At 35.8% G+C, this 18,497-nt stretch overlaps 1 protein-coding gene across 2 annotated transcripts in view; it reads left to right on the top strand.

Annotated features, from left to right (window-relative positions):
- The window catches only part of MARCHF5 (membrane associated ring-CH-type finger 5), a 29,650-nt gene extending 11,758 nt beyond the window's left edge, over positions 1-17,892 (top strand). Inside the window, exons 2-6 of one of the 2 annotated variants that reach the window (XM_065843135.2) lie at positions 7,012-7,214; positions 12,434-12,534; positions 13,620-13,803; positions 14,233-14,399; positions 15,631-17,892. In XM_065843135.2, coding sequence (XP_065699207.1) covers positions 7,012-7,214; positions 12,434-12,534; positions 13,620-13,803; positions 14,233-14,399; positions 15,631-15,747 — 772 coding nt within the window. In that variant the 3' untranslated portion in view covers positions 15,748-17,892. Of the gene's footprint in view, positions 1-7,011; positions 7,215-12,403; positions 12,535-13,619; positions 13,804-14,232; positions 14,400-15,630 lie in introns of both variants that reach the window. The other variant, XM_065843133.2, reaches the window with a different exon arrangement.
- Positions 17,893-18,497: the final 605 nt, after the last annotated feature.

The following is an 18,497-nucleotide window of genomic DNA, read 5'->3' as shown; positions in this document are numbered from 1 at the left end:
ATTAGAATTCTTCAGTGTTTGCTATGTAATGTATATACTTGACTACTTGTTCAGCTTTTCAAGTCCTGGTGTTTGAGGCATATTTCAGTTTTGGAAGTTAATTGTTTTGTGTGTGTATGGGGTTTTGTTGTTTGGTTTTTCTTTTTTCCACTTGGTTTTAATCGCTTATTTTTCTTCCTAAACATGAGGGCAAGAATCAGTGGTAGTGCCCTCTAGTGGGTACTCAGGAGCTTAAATTGTTGAATGCCCAGCTGCTAATATATGATAGTAACAGTTCAATTAGGAAAATGTGTAATGTTTTAGTAATGTGCTTATTGCATGAGTAATAGTTTTACCTGATTTGTCTTTTGCACATTTTTTAGCAGGGCCCTGTCTTCCCTCCCTCAAGAAATAAAGCAAATGTTTGTAATAGCAAAGTTCTTTGTATATTTAAAGGCTCACAGCAAGGCCACAGAGCCTCGGTGACTTATCAGATTTTCCTTTTCAAAAAGTGAGAGTCTGGTAATATTAAACAAATCTTTTAAGAGAACTCAGTTTTGAAGCCTTTGCAAAAGGCACATGCCTGAATAACTGGTTGCAAAGATTTAATTTGTCCAGAATGAAAGGTGATTATTTTTTTTTTTCTACTGATAGCCTAGATTGTCTTTGACAAGCTAGAGACTAAAACCCAATGAGATAGCTAAATCTGTGGGGGATGTCTTGTTCTAAGCCGGGTAGAAGCAAAGGCACAATAGGGGGTGGCTGGCAGTCGAAGGTTTAATTTTATCCACAAGCTAGAAAGCTGCCAGCAGGATTCTGTGAATTGTCCTTTACTCATATCTGTGCCTTTATATAGTGTGGTTAACTCAAGTGTAAAATATTTCTCCTTAATTAGAGCTATAATTCAGAATATATAAATAAGTTTAAGTTGAACTTCAGTAATCATTAGATCTTTCTGGTACACTTTCTAGTTAATAATTCTATGTTTTGGTTTTTGTGTTTGACTGACTGCTTATTGGCTTTCAGTCATCCATGGGCTTTTATTAAAAGCTTTAAAAAATCTAGTTTAAACAATGCTATCCTGTGATTAGAGGAAGCCAGAACCTTTATATGGATACCAATTGTGTGCCTACATGCTCACAGCAATATTAGCTTGGTGTTCTCTATTTAACCTTTCCCTGCTGTTTTTAATGAAAGCGCTACTACAATAAAGGCTAGTTAGTATTGTTTCTAGACTGTCATCAGCTTCTCCTTGCTGACTAGATAGAGCAGAATTGGTTATTAGGTTAGATGACTTTCAGGAACTTCCTTTCAAGATTTTAGACTTTGGAGGTGACAGTGTGTTTTCTGGCTGAACGATCCAGGATGGCATATGGCTGCTATGCCATGCTGCCTTAAAAAGGATCCACAGAAGTCATGATGGAGCATCTAAGACTACTATTTTTGCACTGGTATCTCTGTTCCTCATTCTGCCTGTGTGTGTTGTTTTTTTTAGCCTTAGGAGAGCGTAAGGATTTTTTGAGTATGACAGAGCTTGGATCAAAGATAAAAATTATTTTCCGCTGTGTGTGATGGCCAGGAAAATATTGGGGAAAGAATGGTGCTCCATGTGTAATCCTGTTGCAGTCTTGCTCTGCTAACGAGCTTCTACTATTGTGGTTGATAGGTTTGTATGCATTCTGCTGTTGAAGTCTTCCTGTTGTGTGTTAGGCTTCACAGCTGAGTTCATCTCTTCCAGCAGTTAAACTGTGAAGCATGGTGTGAGCTGCATTTATTGGGTTAGGTGGTATTCCCCTTTGTTGCCTTTATCAGGGGTACCTGGGCTAGGCTCGCATCCTGTTGTGACCAGATAGTGGCCCTGTAGCACAAGAATCTTACTCCTGCTGGTTCTTTCAAACTTGGGAAAAGGAAGTGTTTAGCAGTAGCATTTGCAATGCATTGTTTCTTTTGCTTTTTGAGAGAACAGTTTGCTGTGTTGCCCTGCTAAAATGCTAGCCAGCTCCAAAGCAGCTTGTCTGTGTTGGATTCTGTTAGGTAACTCCCTTGACTTTTCCAACATCATAGTCTTCCTGCTTACAAATGATCTTACGGTATTTAGAGTGTAGTTGGCAGGTTTATTGGAAGCTTATTACTATTCTTCATCAAAGATATTTTATCTGTCAGTATAGACTGTGCATAAAAATTTGTTATAGATGCTCATGAAAAATGGTCTCTTCCAAAGACCAGATTTGTGGATCATCCTTTGGAACAGTGCCTTTTTCTGGCCACTTACTGGAGTGCTTTCAGCCATTTCTTCCAAGATATGTTTTCATCCCTCGCTGTGTTGGCTCTCTGTGCTATCATTGCTATCACTTATGTTTCAGCTTTTTCACTTTTTTCTTTTTGGATGTGGAATGCAATTACAATAAGCCACTCAGTCACTTAATAGTTAGCAGAACAAGGATGCTTGACTTGCATAGCAAGATACCAGCAAATTCCTGTTGCTTTAAGGGAAAGCAGTGTGCTTTATGATGTGGGAGAAATGCAGAAAAGTTTTCTTGAAGAGATTTCTTACATTTTATGAAGGGTCTGTAATGAGAGGAAAAATGCTTTTTAGCTCATGGCTCTAGAGCATGTAATGCATGTTCAAATTTGCATTTCCCATGGCAAGGGTCAGGTTCTGCTAAAAGTCTTGCAAGAATTTCATTTTTTCAGAAGTTTCCTGGTTTTGCTTGCCATTCATACTTATGTGCCACTGAACACTGGGGGAAAAATTCCAAGACTTTTTGCATTCTGTCTTGCAGTACTAAATATTTGAAACCAGCCTGTAAAGCAGCTGTGCTGTCCTAGTCTTGCAGGTCATCTTGTGGACATGATATCTGCTGGGCTTATGGGGCATTAAATATTTCTGCAAACTTTTAACTAGTGTATATAGAATTAAATTACTGTTTTGTATTGCCTACACAGTCATTCCTTCTTGAAAACAAAGCTGTATCTTGGTGAATTCAGCTCCCACAGACTGAGGCAGATTTGATTTAAATAACATTAATTAGATCCTCAGAACCTAAGACTTTTTTGGGAGAAAAGTAACCTTTAGAAGGAGTATAACTCAATGCAAAGGGAAGCAGTCTGCCTCTAGCTATGCCTGTTAGTGCTGAAGGATCTTACTGGTGCATTGGGAGCCGTAACTCCAACCAGGTACGGCAGAGAACAGCTTCCTTACTGATTAGAAACTCATGGTTTAGAGAAACCTGCTTTTAGGTGGTCCTTGGCTTTCTAGATTAGTCATATAACATGTCAAGTGTAGGCTCTGTAGTCTTGAATACAACTTCCTCTCCATCCACTTGCTCTTAACGTATGTAATGTCCTGAAGAGAGTTTGTCTTTGATAGAGAAAAAACTGGATGTGATAAATGAGCTATTTTTGGAGTCAGAATAGAATTTTTGAGACCAGAGAGATTTAGTTGCTGGGGAGCTGAATTTAAAAGGCATTTGTAACCCTATATTCAAAGCTGAAATAATGATATTGGCATGTTTTTTGTATATGTTTTGGTTTGGTTTTTTTTTTTAAGCCAAGGAAGCGTGGAAAAATACATTAGTGTTATTGATTTGGCTCTGCAGAAAGTCATCAAGGAAAAAGGTTTGAGTTTCTATCAGAAACAATGCTTTGTTCTACCTTGTCAGCCTTTTCTATTTCAGGTTATCTGAGTAGCAGCCTGATTCAGTGGTAAGAATCAAGGTCATATTTTATTCAGTACAAGAAAATGGAAAATCTGGCAAGAGCCAAGCTACTTGTTTTGAAATGGTTTTATTTAGCCCTTTCTGCTACAGCTGCTGTCAATGGAAGGAGATTAAGCTGATGACAGAATACAAGGAATTTACTGTTCGTTATTCATGACTTGCTAAAGGTTTAAGTCTGTAAAGGATTTTGTTATTCTTTTCATGGGTTTTTCAGGTTTTCAGGTATTACTGCCTGGCAAGAAATTGGATGAAGCAATTACAGAAAAGATGCATATTTTTCTTGACTTATTAACCTTAACAGAAAACTTGAATATAATTTAATCTATGTAGTATTTATGGACAAAATCACTAGATGAAATTGCAGTATAGCAAGACTATGTTCATGCTTAAGTCTGTCATTTGAATAAACTTTAGCCTTCTGTGTTATGGTGGCATATGACCTTACTGGCACCCACAAGATCTGACTAGCTCTGTTGTGATGCCTTTACCGTAAAACCAAAAATCTGAATTACAAATTCAGAGCAGTCATAGACCTAAGTAGGATGTGGAATGAATGAGTGAACATTTACCTTTAATGCAGAAAAAAAAGCTGTCGAAGAGGAACAATTCTCAGTAGTGTTGTATTGTGCTGTTTGTTCTTACAGAAAAATCAGTGGTTCTTGGTATAAATAGAAAATTAATAAACACTGAAAGAACTTCTTGATATCAAGTGCAATGAATCAAAATGTCTGCTATTCTTTGTAATACTTTCCAACCTTTGTGGTGGTCTCAGCATCCTTATCTAGATTACTACTAGCTGGTGGCTTGGCCGTCTTCCCTCCTCCTGCTTAGGAAGGTTAATGTGTCCTTTCATTTAGGACTGCTATACGTGCATATTCGGAGCATGAAGGTGACAAGAGGGATGGTATTACAGGAGAGCATAACATAACAGTTGTGATTTAAACAGATGTGGGAAAAGACAGAAAGAAGCAAAGTCAGACTTTGCTTTTTCATTTCTATTAAGACAAATGAAAGAAATTGCAGATCTGATTCAAGATGTCAGTCTTCCAACTGAACAGTTTTCTTGAACTCAAACTGATACATTTCTGGTTTTAGAGCCAATGTTAACAATTTACATCTATACCTACTATGACAAGTTCTGTACTCACAACTGGACATGTGGATGTGACAGTAATGTTTGTTTTACCTATTGTTGAATATTAAATTGCCTTTCCTGGAGTCTTCCCTGGAATCTCCATGTCAAATTGTGTTCCCTCTCACAAGCATGCCAGTAATAAGTTGCTACAGGCTATGTTCTGCTCTTAGATGCTTACAGCTTAATTTCAGATTACTTCACCACTATAAATTAGAAAAAGACTTAATGCTTTGAAATAGTATCTTACAGATACTTCACAGGCACAGTAACAAAACATGATTATTCTCCTGTAGAGAAACATTTTCGGTTTACAAATAGAATACTATCCAAAGTAGTGAGGTCTTAAAAGGAAGCTGTTAGACAAAAATATTTTTAATTACCTCAAGTCTGAGCCTGACAAAATTCAGGTTTCCCATTGTATATTTTTACCCCATTTTTCCTCATAGAGGAGTTAAAAACAAAACCAGAACATAACCCCCAACCTGTTTACAAGTGACATGGTAAGGAGAAATAGTGACCTTTTAAAGGAATTACTACGTTTTTGTTGCTTTGAAAGTGGCTCTAGTAAGATGGGCCCTTGCTATGCATGTCTTTCCTTTCTAAATTTTGTTTTATGAGCTTTTGTTAGTTAGAAGCTTGTTTCTTTTTTTTTTTTTTTCTTATTAAGAGGTGCAGAGGAGAGACCTTCAATATGTGTATGTTCAAGTATAAATTTGTCAAGTAAGTCTTCTGACAGCTATTTAGCACTGATTTCCATAAAAGAGAGATGACAATCTGGCAAAATGACTGGAGTTAGAGGGGACTGCTGAATTGTAATTTCTCCTTCCAGGTGCTAACAAAGGTCAGAAGTGGGATGCAGAAAGGGCAGACCAAAACAAAAATATGAAGGGGAGACAGAGTAGTTGAGAAGCTGAAACAAAGAAGAAATTTGACTGAAGAGTTTAAAAGGCTAGGCAGAAAATGTATAACTGACAACAAATGTTAGGGCAGGGGAAGGAAAGGCATCATCAACCACGGTAACATCCCCACATAGAAACTACAATCACAATGCTTGAATCTTAACATTATTGTTAAGAGAACAAAACTTCAGCAGCAAAACAGTGCTGCAAAACTTCAGTTAGTGCATAATGTCTAATTAGAATCTGTTTTGATAGTTAAATTATAAGGATGCTATTGCCATACACTTACAAAAGTTTGACTATGATTGCAATGGCTTGTGCAAAATATTTCTTTTTAAAAATGGATCTAACCAGATTATATATATATAGTATATCCTTATTTTGTTAGATTTTTTTTTTTTTTTTGGTCTGGTTTGTTATCTGAATTTCAATATCTTCAGTATGGGAATCAGCAAATTATTTCACACTAAAAACTAAATGATTGGTTCAACATATCTGATATGTTCCTAGGTAGATCCATATTTTACTTTCTCTTGCAAGTCGTACACATTACAAGGCTCTGGCCTAATCATCAGATCAGATGTCTGGGAATTGCCAGGATGTGTCTTCCCTTCAGGTCAGGTCACATAGCCTGTCAGTCTTGTGTTTTCTTCTTATAGAATTAACATGTTTGAATTTTATATATCAAGATAATTCTTCAGTGCAGAATTCCTCCTCTAGTAGTACAGTAGTATTTTTTAAATACTTTGTAACTTAATTTATATTATACAAAATCAATATCTGAATGAAGTACCGTCTATTTTCAAAGAGAGGGAATGAATTGAATATAATGATTTACAGTTTGGTTTGTGATACACTGTATCATTTTGTTGTTTTGTCATCTAAGTGGATTGGAGTTAGTTTCCCAAGTAACAGGCTACTGTATTGATTTATATTTTTGATTTTAAAAACTTAGAAAAATGTCTACTGTAGGAGATGATAATACATTTAAAATATATGAATTTTTCATGTTTCATTATTCTGAGGTTGACCTATAGTCTCAATGCTTTTTAATTTATGAATTATCTGAAAGTTAAATTAGTAATTCAGAATGTATTAACAGCAGTTGTTTAGCTGTCTGTAATATTATGTTAATACCAGAACAAGACTGTGGTGCAAAATGCTTACATTTTTTGTAAGAATGAAGTAACAATCATTGTCTCCTCTAGGTGAACATTTTCTAAAACTATATGCTTTCATATATATAAGTATATATATTTTTTCTTTCCTGTAATTACAGAAGCTGCTGGGTTTGCTTTGCTACCGATGAGGACGATCGGACTGCAGAGTGGGTGAGACCCTGCAGGTGCAGGGGCTCCACCAAATGGGTGCATCAGACTTGTCTACAGCGCTGGGTGGATGAAAAACAAAGAGGAAACAGTACTGCTAGAGTTGCTTGTCCTCAGTGCAATGCAGAATATTTAATAGTATTTCCAAAGCTAGGTAAGTTATGTATCATTTAAATGTTAAACATAATACAATGGGTTGTTCTGATTTTTTTTTTTTCTCTTTTGTGTTCAGAACATCAATTCTGGTGCAAACTTGTCTGTGCCCTTTTCCAGACAGAAAGAAATAACCTTATATTCTGCTTGTGTCCTATTTGGTGGCTTAGTTAAATACCTTCTGAAAATTTTGGACATGTTCCACTTGGATATATTGATAAATCTTATTAGTAATTGATCTATAATTAATTCACAGTTAATGCGACTTCTTGTTGAGGAAAGGGTGACTTCTTTCACCAACTGCAACATGTCAGCACATAAACACATCCTTTTGTTTTTCCTCAGCTTGCAGAGAAGCTGTTATCACAGGAAATCCTGAAAATTTTACTGATCAACCTGTTTCATTACCTGAAAAACGTATTTTTACTTTGTTTGGGAAGTATTCCTGAGTTAATGTTGCCCTGTATTCAAGAGGCAGAATATCTGTGGTTGATGGGCACTGCTCTAGCTCTGTTTGTCAAGGCAAAAGAAAAAACTTGGAGATGCTCTTCCAGAGTCTACTTACTTGAGTAGCCGAGTAGGACACTGCACAATATGTTGCATATATTTAAATAAGCAGTGGTTGCTGTTATTCCAGCCCTCTTTTGCCAATGTGTTCTATATGGTGTATTAAGTAGGGCAGGAAAATGAAATGTTGCCATGGAAACTTTAATTTTGTTTAAAAACCTTAAAGAAATGCTGATATAGCATGTAAGTATAGCTGTTTAGAGGATTTTAAATAATATTTTAAGTATCTTATTTCTGTAATGCAACAGCCGAAAATAACTTGCGCTGTCAGTTCTTTCGGACACAACCTCTTTTCTTTTAGTATAAAGGCTGATGAAATTAAGATGTGAAGGGAATTTTACATAGGTGATGCCATTTCTTTCCATGATAGAATACTAAGTAATGGGAAAGAAAATATGTACTAGTATATTGTTGATATTCAAGAAAACATAAACCAGCATGAACCTTACTACCAAGTTATTCATATATCCACCACGGTTCAGCTTTGCTATAAGGATAAGGTAGAGAGGAATTTTAATCTCCAACATAAAGAAGGCATCAAAGGATGCCAAAGCATTGGGTGTGGGGGGGAATGGTTTGATATCTGGACACTTACAAGGTACCACAAAACTTGAAGCTGTTTAAAATTCTTACTTGTGTCTTGAATGATGAAATTGTAATGTCAGCTGCATTTGCATTTTATTTTGGTAATAGAAAAAAAGGAAAGCAAGTATAGTTTGGAGAGGATATGTGCACATAGACAACAACAAGAATTTTCATTTGTTCCTGCAATTTGTGGCATACTTTATTTGAAAGCTAAAATCCCTAAATGCTGACATTTCTGGCTTCTGAAGCCAGCCTTAAATGCTTGCACAAGATTGTTCAGCTCTTGCATGCAGTAATCTTTTGATGTATTATATTTTCCCTCACAATACAATCTTTTTCTATTTTTAAGATCAGAAGGGCATAAAAATTCAGACTTGTGTAAGAGTATAGTAGACCTCCATAGCAGCGCAGGGAGATTAATTTGGCTCCATTAAACATGACGTTGAAGTGCCTTAAACAAATGAGGCAGTCTGGCCTTTTTGTAGCTCTTTATAGTAACCCAAAACTGTTATAACACAACTGGAGCTGTAAGTCAGTCAAGGTCACAGTAGGCAGAGTTAGGACAGTAAGATGTTTTCAAGCAGTAGCCCTGTCTCTGCTGCAGGTATCTTTTGAGGACATTACTAGTTGTATCATTCAAGAAACTAAAATTACTTGAGCAGGGAAGAAGTAATAACTAAAGTTTCCTGGAGCTATCATAGTTCAGAAACTTATTTACATTAAGACTTCTCAGATGTACTGCTGGAAACTTTTTCCTAAAATAAAATTTCTGTGAAAAGGCACTCCCTAACACAACTGCTTTTATATATGATTATAGTTTTGTCAACTTGAGGAGACATCAGCAAATATCTCTATAAGTAACAGTGGGTGTCTGTGTATTTACCAATTGAAAACAACCCCCCTAGTGATTATCTTCTTAAAATTACAATTCCATTCAAATTTGATAGTGCTTATCAGTTTTAGAGATTGGTAGTAACTATGTTCTTACTCACTATTTTCCTCTCTTCTGAGAACTTTTTTTACTAAATAGGAAAATATTATTGCTACTTTGAAAGTATCTGAAGTATCTTTTAGATAATTATTTCAATTTAATAGATAGAAAACAATTTTGCAGAAAAAGCTCTGTTAAAGCATTATAGTTTTTTAAAAATAATATTTTTTGTATTTCCTTTAATTTCTGTGTCAGTGATATTTAATTTCCTGCATCTTCCTTAATGCTACCTTAAAAGAAACAGTTATGTTTGTCCTCCTTTGTCACTACTTTCTTCCTAAAAGGCTAATTAAAACAAAAAATATTGGAAGAAGATTTTTTTTCTAGTTTTTTCTCAGGATTCTATACCTAATTCTGCAGCTTGCTTCTTTTAATGGTTAGTATTAGTAGGTGCAATTTGTTAGTGCTTTTAGTTAGACTTCTGTTGCCATATCACCTTGCCAAGACGTATATGGCAAGTTTCAGGGCTTTGTGTTGCCCTTTAGGACTCAACAAATATGATGGGTTTTTTGAGTCTCTTGTCTTCACATTCTTCAAACAAATGTAAATTTTCAAAATGTCACAATTAAACAGCTTTTTCAGTGATTGTGGGAAACAGTCAAGATGTGTAAGTTACTGTGTGTTTAGCACTTGACGTTATGACCTTGTTGATACTTTCAGCACATTGATAGACATCCCAGCACTTTAAGTCTGTTCTGGAAAGTTAAACGCAACTGTTAATACAGTTGAACTGCCTGTTCCAGTTCTTTGTATTTTGAGTAGAGTGTTCTTTTAATTTTCGTACCTAATCAATAATAAGATGCTCAACTTGAGAATAAATTAACTTTATAGTTGTGCTTTGTCAGCTACTTATGGACTAATTTACATGGGATGATGTATTTGAAGCAGGATGCTGGTGAAGTGTTTAGTGGCTTACAAGCCACATAGGAAGATGCCTCCTGTACTTTAAACTAGAACTTATTACTAAAACAAAGAATGCACACTGTGCTAGAAGATGTATGCAAAGGTAACCAGTTTGAAGTACATGAGTAATTGGTTAAGAACTTGAAGCTCCAGCAGAGCTAGAGACTACATGAAGCAAGATTCTGCCCAAGTTGTTTAGCACTGCCCACTAGTCTGATAAATAACTTGGCAATATTTACAGTGACTTCTGTTGAGACTGCATATAAGCTACATGTGTTTAAATTGCAGCGCTTCAGTCTGGCATTTGCACACACACCTATGTATGGAAAAAAAAGGTGGAATCCTTCTATAAGGTGTCTGGATGCTATTGCTGTACAAACAGTATGTAAATCCTACCCTGTTCTCAAAAAAATTAAAAAAAGCGCCATATCACAAACCAGATGTATTTGGGAATGCTTTAGAAGAATACCAATGCTGATAAAACATAACAATGAACAAGTTTAATTAGATATTCCTGTTGCTTGTTTTCATTGGCTGACTTGAGCTGAGTAGAGCTGGTTGTTCTGAAAGCATTCACACTAGAGCTGTTTTCTTGAAAGAGAAGAACCAAGTCGTGAAACAATTTTATCAATGTGGCTGACAGAAATAAAGTTTCTGCAATTTTTTTTTTTAATGTGAATTTCAAATCTTGATCATACATTTAAATGCATAGCTTTTAATTCTTTTGGTGTAAATCTGATAGCTCAGAGACAATCTCTGTGGGAACAGGTTGATAAGTTATCACTACCCTAAAAAACTAGGAATATAAAATTGCTATGTACTAGGAGTATTCAAGCCAAGAATTGAACAGCAAGTAATTTTTGTATATTTGGACAATGTCAAATACGATGCTTTTACCTTTAGAAAGCTAAAAAAGAGAAAAGCCTTGACACCTAATCTTCTCAGTTCTGTGCAAGCTCTGAACAAGTTTGGATTAATTGGAAGTTAGGACACAACTCAGAATCGTGCACAAAACAGAGCATGTGAACTAGCCTGGCAATTCATTGAGTGGAAGTGCTGTAGTCTAGTCTCTCAGGACTTCAGTAAGCCACTTAACACCATTGCTCAAGAGATCACTCCCTTCCTGCCTCCCCCCCACCCCGGAAGAAGACCAAAAAAAAAAAAGATTAGGGAGTAGTAAAATAATTAGATGCCAAGTGGATAAACTGTGATGATTACATGAAGGATTAGTTACTTGAAGAATGCTTCAATATTTTCACTGATTTTGGTAAGGAAAAAGTAGGAAGGAGCTAATGCAGAACTGGAGGAGACTAGTCTGTAGAATTTGTTGACAAATAGGAAAGTAATATGGAATCTGAACATAGTGTTGACATTTTTCACTTCCATACAAACATTTTAGATTTCAGTTTCTGGCTTTTGCTTTGCTGGTGTTTTTGCACACTCTCAAAGAAAAGATGCAAGCGTACCCTTGATTATGTCACCAAAGTTGGTCAGGGTAGTTGTCTCGTCTGGAAGGTGCAGTTGTCCATAGGCAGAACAATGAAACTCTATTCATGTGTTGTTGTCCATAGCAATAAATAACCTGAATAGGAGCGGTTTTTCCTCCAACATTTGAGAGGTCATTTTCTAAAAATATTGAATGTAGCCTCTTCCAGCAGAAAGAATCTTTCATATTGACTGTGCTACTTTTTACTGTAGAGCAGGATAGCTTAGTGACAGAATTCTCAGGTGAGGCTGTCAAAAATAAGCACATGAAGTACACTACTACTAATTAGTATTTCCTTTTTGAAAACTAAAATATCTAACAAATAAAAAAAACCACTAAGCCTAAAATGTTTTCTACAACAGAAAAATTCTGATCCAACACAAAGCAAGCTAGTCAGCTTTAGTGGGTAATTTAGTCAGTGCTCTCACCAGTATATTAGTCTCTCAGAAAGATGTTGTGATGAATGAAATGGTAGGTAGAAATAAGATACAAGTTTAGCTTACTAGCTTTTTAATTATATGTTGTCATTTCAACAGCATGCGTGGGATGTCAGATTTGCATTTTGCCAAGTTTTTTCTTATCACTGATAGAAGCTGAGAGTTTTCTTCAGTATGCTTATATGCATATATTTTGAAACCTTACTTTTCCTTTATCATAGGTCCAGTTGTTTACGTTTTGGATCTTGCAGATCGACTGATCTCAAAGGCATGTCCGTTTGCTGCGGCTGGAATAATGGTGGGCTCTATATACTGGACAGCTGTTACATACGGAGCTGTGACGGTGATGCAGGTACACGTGTATTCCTTCTTACCAGCTTTGAAAGCAAGACTTCTAAAGAAATAGTCCATTAATGAAGACTCTTCTTTCTTCAGCCTAAAACATGCTTTAGCTGATTTCAGCATTTTCAGTGTAGTTAATAAATGAATTGAAGATGGCTGGATAGAAAGCTTTTCACTTTTAACTGATGATACTGTATAAAGCCATGTAGGCATGTTCAGACATGGTTTGGTGTGCAACTAACAAAATTCCCTACTCCTGCAGCTGGCTGTCCTTTGTATGGCATGGTGGTGAACACACTTCTATTCTTACAGAAAAGGTGCCATTACCACCTAACTATTAATGGATAGTCTAATTCTTCAGAAAATACGTGAGACTAATCTTTTACCTATAGAAAAATTTTGCTAGTAACATTCAAAGGGTTGAGAAATGAATTTTTCAGTCCTACCACTTTTTTTTTTTATTTTATAAAGGAAAATGCATGGTCTGGATGGTGCATTTTGTTCATAAACAACAAATGCAAAACACTGCAAATTAAGAGTATGTTCTTCTAATTACTTCAGACTGTATGGTTAGTTGAAAGGGAAAAATACTTATTTCTCTTCTGTTCTTGTGAACTTGCTATTTAAATATAAAAATAATGTTGATAGGTGGTCAGCTGTTAACTATTGAAAGACTTGTTCATGGCTGTCCTTTTTTATTAAAACATCTTGAGATACTTGCTATCAGTTTACCCTTTAAAGAGCAAATTGTAAATTCTTCTATGTGTTTTGGAAAGCATGCTGGTTTGATGTTTCAGATATTTAGGCTTTTACTTAACACAGAAGCACATGAAACTTTTCTTGAGATGGTAAGGAGTTGTGTTACAGCTCTCTGCAAGATTAATGATTTGCAAGCTAGAGCTGGTAGCTTGCCTGCATTACACTTGATAAGCAACCAAGGACACAAAGGGAATACTCACTACTTTAGGTGAAACGGTTTTCTTTTTTCTTAACTTAAAATGCATGGGCAACCCCAAACAAACTAGTGTTTTTAAAAATTATATTACTTGTTCAGTTGTGTGTGTTATGTTTGCCAACTATATGCATGTTTACCAGGTTGTGGGTCACAAAGAAGGTCTTGATGTCATGGAGAGAGCTGATCCGTTATTTCTTCTGATTGGACTTCCCACTATCCCAGTCATGCTAATACTGGGCAAGATGATTCGTTGGGAGGACTACGTGCTCAGACTGTGGCGCAAATATTCTAATAAGCTACAAATTTTGAACAGCATATTTCCAGGTAATGTGATTAAATTTAAAAGGGAATATCAAGCTTGAATTTGTGTCTTTAGGAGATGGGGATAGGCAAGTAGTTTTTGCCATTCTTAAGTAAAGGTGATTAACACCTTCACTCTGTTTTATGTTCAGTCTATTCAGATTCAGTTTGTAAAGTGCCTGGTGAGAAAGCTGGGCAAGAGGAGCAGGAGCATGGTGTCAGTTAAGGCCTTGATAACAGAAGAAGCTACTGAAAAATCCTGGGTCTTATTTGAAAGTAAAAATGAATACAGTCATTTAATAGAAATGGACCATTCACTGAGAAGAAGGCTAGTTCTCCAAAAGTAGTTGGGCTATAGACTTGTAATGAAGTGGGGGGTAGGAACTAACGTGCTATGTTCTGTCGGAGGTCATGGCTGTGTAACCTTATCTTCCCCCACTCTCATCCCTTTAGGCATTGGATGTCCTGTTCCTCGTATTCCAGCAGAGGCCAACCCTTTGGCAGATCATGTCTCTGCTACACGTATTCTATGTGGAGCACTCGTTTTCCCTACTATTGCCACAATAGTTGGCAAGCTGATGTTCAGCAGCGTTAACTCAAATTTACAAAGGACAATCTTGGTAAGATTTAGTTGGGGTTTTTTTTGTTTCATAAACAATTATAAAATGGGAATATGAAGTGTTGAGTTGTGGAAGGAGTGGGAAAAAAATAACATAACTTGATCTAGAACGTGAGTGGCACTTGATTAAGGGAAGGGTGTTTTTTTTTAAGGTTGCCTGTCTTGGCAGTGGACAAGCATCACATGTGTTAGAGGCTTTATCCTTATGACTGAAACTAATCTCAATTCAAGACAAGGCTGAAACTTGTATCTGGTACTGTACTAGGTAGAGCTAAGCAGTAATTAAGGGTGATAATGACGATGAGGAACCAGCAGCTTCTAAGAACAATCTCTGCAAGTGAAGTCTGGGGTTCATATTATCGACATGCTCATATTAGTGTTTGTTTACTGATTCTTTGAGAGAATCACTTTATTACTTATTTTAATAAGGAGAGAAAAATGAAATCTCTGTAGAAGTGGAATGAAGGTGGAGGAAAAAGAGAAAAATATCTTCCTTTGTGAATATTCTTTCTGGCTTGGAGCCTTTCAGAGGAAAACACACTGTATTTGGTTAAGATGCTACCTCTGGTCATCTGACTGTCACTTCAGACCTGTTTTCAATATCAACATGTTTGTATGCCCCTCTCTTCCATATGGAACAAACAGTGATATTACAACTGTTCATGCATACTAAAGGCTTCTTAGTGTCTCTTCTTATTTGGAAGAGTTGAGATGAACATTTTGTAAAACTTTCTGAGAAGTTTGCTTTACAAAAAAGCAGATTTTATTTCAATCCACACTTGCTTTTGGCAAGGGGCTTTTTTCATAAATAGTATTATTCCTTATGCCATGTATAGTATATATTCAGAGAAGGGAGGAAAGCAGATACATATCTGCATTGTACTTTGTTCTTTAAATAGGATGGGGTTTGTTTTTTTTTTTTTTTGTTTTTGTTTTTTAGAGGTTTTTTTTTTTTTTAGAATATTCGTCAGACTTCCAAGCAAATAAAAGGTTTCAGAAGATTTTATAGATCCATTATGTAATCCCTTTAAGTAAAATTAACCTCTGTAATAGTGCACTGTGACAGAAAACTTTGAGATGCTCATTTGGAATTGGTCTAATTAGCTAAACTTCAAAAGAAAATGCTATGTGATTGGAAAAGAAATTTTCTTTGAGCAGAAATTTTTAAAAATAATATTTCTAAGGATATGACACTGAACTGTGCAGGTTTTCAAAATATCTTTTCATTTCAGGGTGGAATAGCTTTTGTTGCTATAAAAGGAGCTTTTAAGGTTTACTTCAAACAGCAGCAATATTTGCGCCAAGCTCACCGCAAGATTTTAAATTATCCTGAGCAAGAAGGAGCATAAGGCTGTGACCTCCAGATGTCGTACAGTCTCACCTAACAGGTTTCCATGTTGTGTTGGTTCCATCCTTATTGCACAGTAGTGGAGAATTGTGATAAGTTGCTGCTCCTATTTTTTTTTTCTTGATATATAATAAAGCACTGTCTTGTGGCAGGGTAAATCCTTCAGCAACCACTGAACCTAAGAATGTGACTTTCATTATATTTGGGTATTTCTGTTGGGTGACAGGCTTATGAATTGTTTTCTTGAGCCAATATGCTGAATGGAAAAAAAGCGCATCAACTATAGAACAAAAGTATTTTAAATTGTGTAGTTAATGTAAGCTATATCCAAATGCCTTTTCTATATGTGTTTTCATGCCCATGCTATCATCCAGTTCAGCATTTCTCACAATGAAGGGAATTTTTTTTAGAAAAGAAATGAGAGTCATTACCAAGGAGAAGTAATTGTGGGACATCAGTCAATAAAGATTTCCTTGGTTGTCACTGATATCAACCAGGGAGTGTAAAACACTCAAATGACTGGTCAGAGAAAGCAGTAAATCACTCCACAAGACTTGTGTGTCAGCTTTAGCCACCTAAGAACTAGGTGGTGAAATTAGCGCGGCTTCCAGGTGACTTTTATTACTGGTTGTTTCTACTGTCCTGTTGTATCTTTTGCAGTGCCTAGTGTTACTTTCTCATGGCTCTTCTAGTTTTGTAACTGGTGCTGGATAGCATTTTTTCCCTCCACAGTAAAATAATTACATGAGGGGAAATAAATTTCAGTTCCTCCTTTTGTATTCAAGTATTAGAGCACTTGTTTAGCGTTCATGTTCCTTTTGCTTATGTAAATATCTGTACCAGTACAAAGAGCAGTGGCAGTGTGAGGAAACAACAATGGATGCTAAAGCTAGACTTAAGTGACAGTTGAGGGCAGCCTTCTAACCCTGCAGGCCTGGGGGTGGCTCAGTCCCAGGACTGGGTTCCAAGGCAGGACTGCCTGTGAGGGGATGACACTACACAGTGGTACCTGACCCGCAGCAGTGGGACAGGCGCCCCTAAGGCAACTGGGCTCCATTTGGTAAAGGACACACCTTTAAATATGTAATAAACTGAGTTTATTTATACAGTAAGCTTTACTGTTACAATATGTTCAGAGTAGCCAGCTGAGGGAGATTGTTAGCACTTCAGTTATTTGATGTATTCATGCACCTAATTTCAACAGAAATTAACTGTTTTGTGAAGTTAAATTTTGACAAACATGATACAGCCATTGAATATTCATACCACACCTAACCTAGATTTAGTAGTTGAAGTGTTTTCTGAACAACAATTTATTTGATTTTTCTCAAAGTTGTGGGTGGTTGTTTTTTTTCCTTGTTCATATTAGTATGTCAAATGCATGGAGAAAGGTTTAAAATTTTTTTTAGTGGAAGTATTCATAAGTAAATATTTCTCTTCAGCAGTAATACAGTAAGTGCAGAATGGTCTTCACGTTTGACTGCAATAATGTATGTTAGAGAAATTCAAAATATGATACTTTTTCTATAGTATGTTTATCTTAAATTACTGAGATGTAATATTTTAGACCTGTACAAAAGTGTATATAATGGCCAACTAGTATTCCAAAACTATACAGGTATTGAAAATTATACAGTCAATCAATATCAAACACTTCTGAGGTCTTGCTGTAACTGAAGAATTACTATAATCTTATAAGTCTGCTGATCATATTTGTCTTAGTGGGCTCACTTTTATATAAAAACTCTAAATATAGAGTAGCAATCTCTGAAAGTTGCTGCTTTCTGTAAGATAGTCTTGAAACAATATATTATGTATTTCTTACAGAATTCCTCATTTTGAGAAAAGAGCTTTTCAGTGGTCCTCACTGTATATATTTCCAACCAATTTATTACTGTTTTTTAAAGTCTCATGAAGAAGTGAATGATGCAAAAATTACTGAGTCTGAAACTTGTTCCATGGGAAAGCTCATGGTCTTCTCTGGAAGTTAAAGCTATTGTAGAAATACAATTATAAAAATACTGTATGGATTATAAAATTATTTCACCTAAGTGTCAGAAGTTCATGACTCTGTTGTAAATCTTGTTTTTAAGTATTGCAAATCATAGTGACATTGAATTAGGTTGAATAAATATTTTTTACACTCCCTTGTGTATTTTTTCAGTTGAACAAAAGCTTGTAGCAAAACTTCTGGGTGAAAAAAATGTGTTTTGTTTTAATGCATATCTAAGGATTTATATAAACACTTTTAAATTGATAGCCTAAAGAAATATCTTGGAGATGATGGAAGAATTACTATAAGACTTTAAACTTACATTTTTTTGGGTAATGCATTTCTCAAATCCTTTAAGCAAAAGAATTGTTGCAACATGAACAACTTCGGGTAATACAGAACCCGGCTTGGGAGTTACTACATATATCTGGGTTGGCTGATGTGTGGAGCATTTATTTGGGGAATACACTGATCTCTCTTCATTGAGAAAGATAATACTAGCTGTAGGAAGGATTTTTTCACTAATAGCGAATTGATGTCCCATTACTTTCAGAACAAGGAATATGAAATGTTATCTAGCATTTCTGAGTGTACTTTCTTATCTGTAACTTTGTCTTCCATTACATCAACATACAGGCACAAATTATCTAAGCCATGATTATGGAGATCCATGGGAGATGCTTCTCCTCTCTCCCCTCCTATCTTAAACTCTTAGGTTTAGACAGAGCCCTACTATACTTTTCAGTATTTTTTAATTT

This window comes from Patagioenas fasciata, chromosome 8, assembly GCF_037038585.1.
Source record: "Patagioenas fasciata isolate bPatFas1 chromosome 8, bPatFas1.hap1, whole genome shotgun sequence".
NCBI classification, from domain to species: Eukaryota; Metazoa; Chordata; class Aves; order Columbiformes; family Columbidae; genus Patagioenas; species Patagioenas fasciata.
Note: the sequence above shows the minus strand (reverse complement) of the source record. Positions and strands in the feature narration are given on the sequence as shown.